The sequence below is a fragment of the Sinocyclocheilus rhinocerous genome, unplaced genomic scaffold (genome assembly GCF_001515625.1).
Source record: "Sinocyclocheilus rhinocerous isolate Xijiao unplaced genomic scaffold, SAMN03320098_v1.1 C36581191, whole genome shotgun sequence".
NCBI classification, from domain to species: domain Eukaryota; kingdom Metazoa; phylum Chordata; class Actinopteri; order Cypriniformes; family Cyprinidae; genus Sinocyclocheilus; species Sinocyclocheilus rhinocerous.
Genome location: NW_015783439.1, coordinates 1 through 1,329, shown reverse-complemented (window position 1 = coordinate 1,329; position 1,329 = coordinate 1). Strand labels below are relative to the sequence as shown.

Below are 1,329 nucleotides of genomic sequence, written 5' to 3'. Positions count from 1 at the left end.
TACAGAGAACAGTATACAAAAAAAGAAAAAGAAAAAAAAACTCACCAAGGACTATGGATCGGTTGGAAAAAAAAAAACAGTATACAGTATATTAGTTTTTCTGCTTTTTTGACAGCAGAGTTGTTTGAGAGTAAACAGTACGTTCAGTAAAACTGTGTAACTCCTCCAACTTTACATGTTTTACTCAGTTCATATCATAATGTTCAATGTCAGCCAAATGTGAGGTAAAAGCTCTGACCTACAAATCTGAGCATGAATAGATAGAAGAGAAAGGGGACTGTCACCATAAGTCATCATCTACCAAGCAACCCAACTTTCTTCCCCTTCACTTCGAATCGTCCTGCTGGTCTGTAGTGGCTCTCTTTAGAAGACATGCTGCCAGACCAGGTCGCCTCATCAGGACTGGAACTAGAAACGGCGCCATCTAGACTTTTTGGCCCAAGTCTGGGAGAACTTCTACTCCCCCTGACATCTCTTTCGCAAGGGAAGCTCTCTCGCAGCAATGTCCCTTTTGTGTGGGACTGAACTACTGAAGGCCTTAACGCTGCAGTTTGTTGATTAAGATTTTCATTAGGCATCACTTCTGGCTCTGAATCACTGTCAGAGTCAATGGCAATAGGTTCTGAGGATGATCCAGGGCATGGTTTGAAGGCACAGTTGCTTTGACTACTTTGTCCAGTGTTTAATGGCTGCTTTTTCCCCTTGAAGTCTGTAGAGAAACCAACAGGAGACTTCAGCCTAAATCTTGAGGTCCTTGAGAATCCACTTTTTTCGTCGTCGTTGACTTCAAACAGCCAGCTGGCATCAAAGCTCATGTCATGCTTGAGCTGGCTTACTGCCCGCATGTTAAAGCCTAGTAACACAACAGGTTTGCGGGAGTCTAAGTCTCGGTCACACGAGCGCCGATGGTTGGCAAAATGGCTCGAGACATCGGACTTCCACAACCAGAGGCTTGCAGCAAGTTTCTCGATCTCCCGTTGGGAAGGGTAGGGATGTCGATTGAAATACGCTGTAAGGAAAGCTTTCCGTGCTTCATAGGACTCGTCACCATGACCTTTCGGATCCAATGCCAACACGACCGGCTCCTCTGGCTTCTCAACAAAGACTGTAGGGTAATACCTAGACTGGTCTACCATCTTCCTTCTCTTGGGGTCAGATGCATCTGGGGTGACTAACTCACGTTTGAGAGACCCAGCTCCAGGTGAGCGCAGTCCAGGCGTGATGGGCTTGGTGCCTTTAGGGGTCTGACAAACACCTCGGCAGTGCACCAAATGGAGCGTGATAGTGGAAGCAGTCATGTTGCTAGTGTACACTCCCAGGCAGTGGATG

The 1,329-nt window shown here is 46.7% G+C and overlaps 1 protein-coding gene across 1 annotated transcript; it reads right to left on the bottom strand.

Moving 5' to 3' along the window:
• Window positions 1–58: 58 nt before the first annotated feature.
• LOC107736238 (activity-dependent neuroprotector homeobox protein-like) lies at window positions 59–1,325 on the bottom strand (the record flags this gene model as incomplete). The annotated part of the gene is made up of 1 exon (XM_016547703.1): window positions 59–1,325. A coding segment is annotated over one exon (1,032 nt), but the record flags the coding sequence as incomplete, so codon positions are not given.
• Window positions 1,326–1,329: the final 4 nt, after the last annotated feature.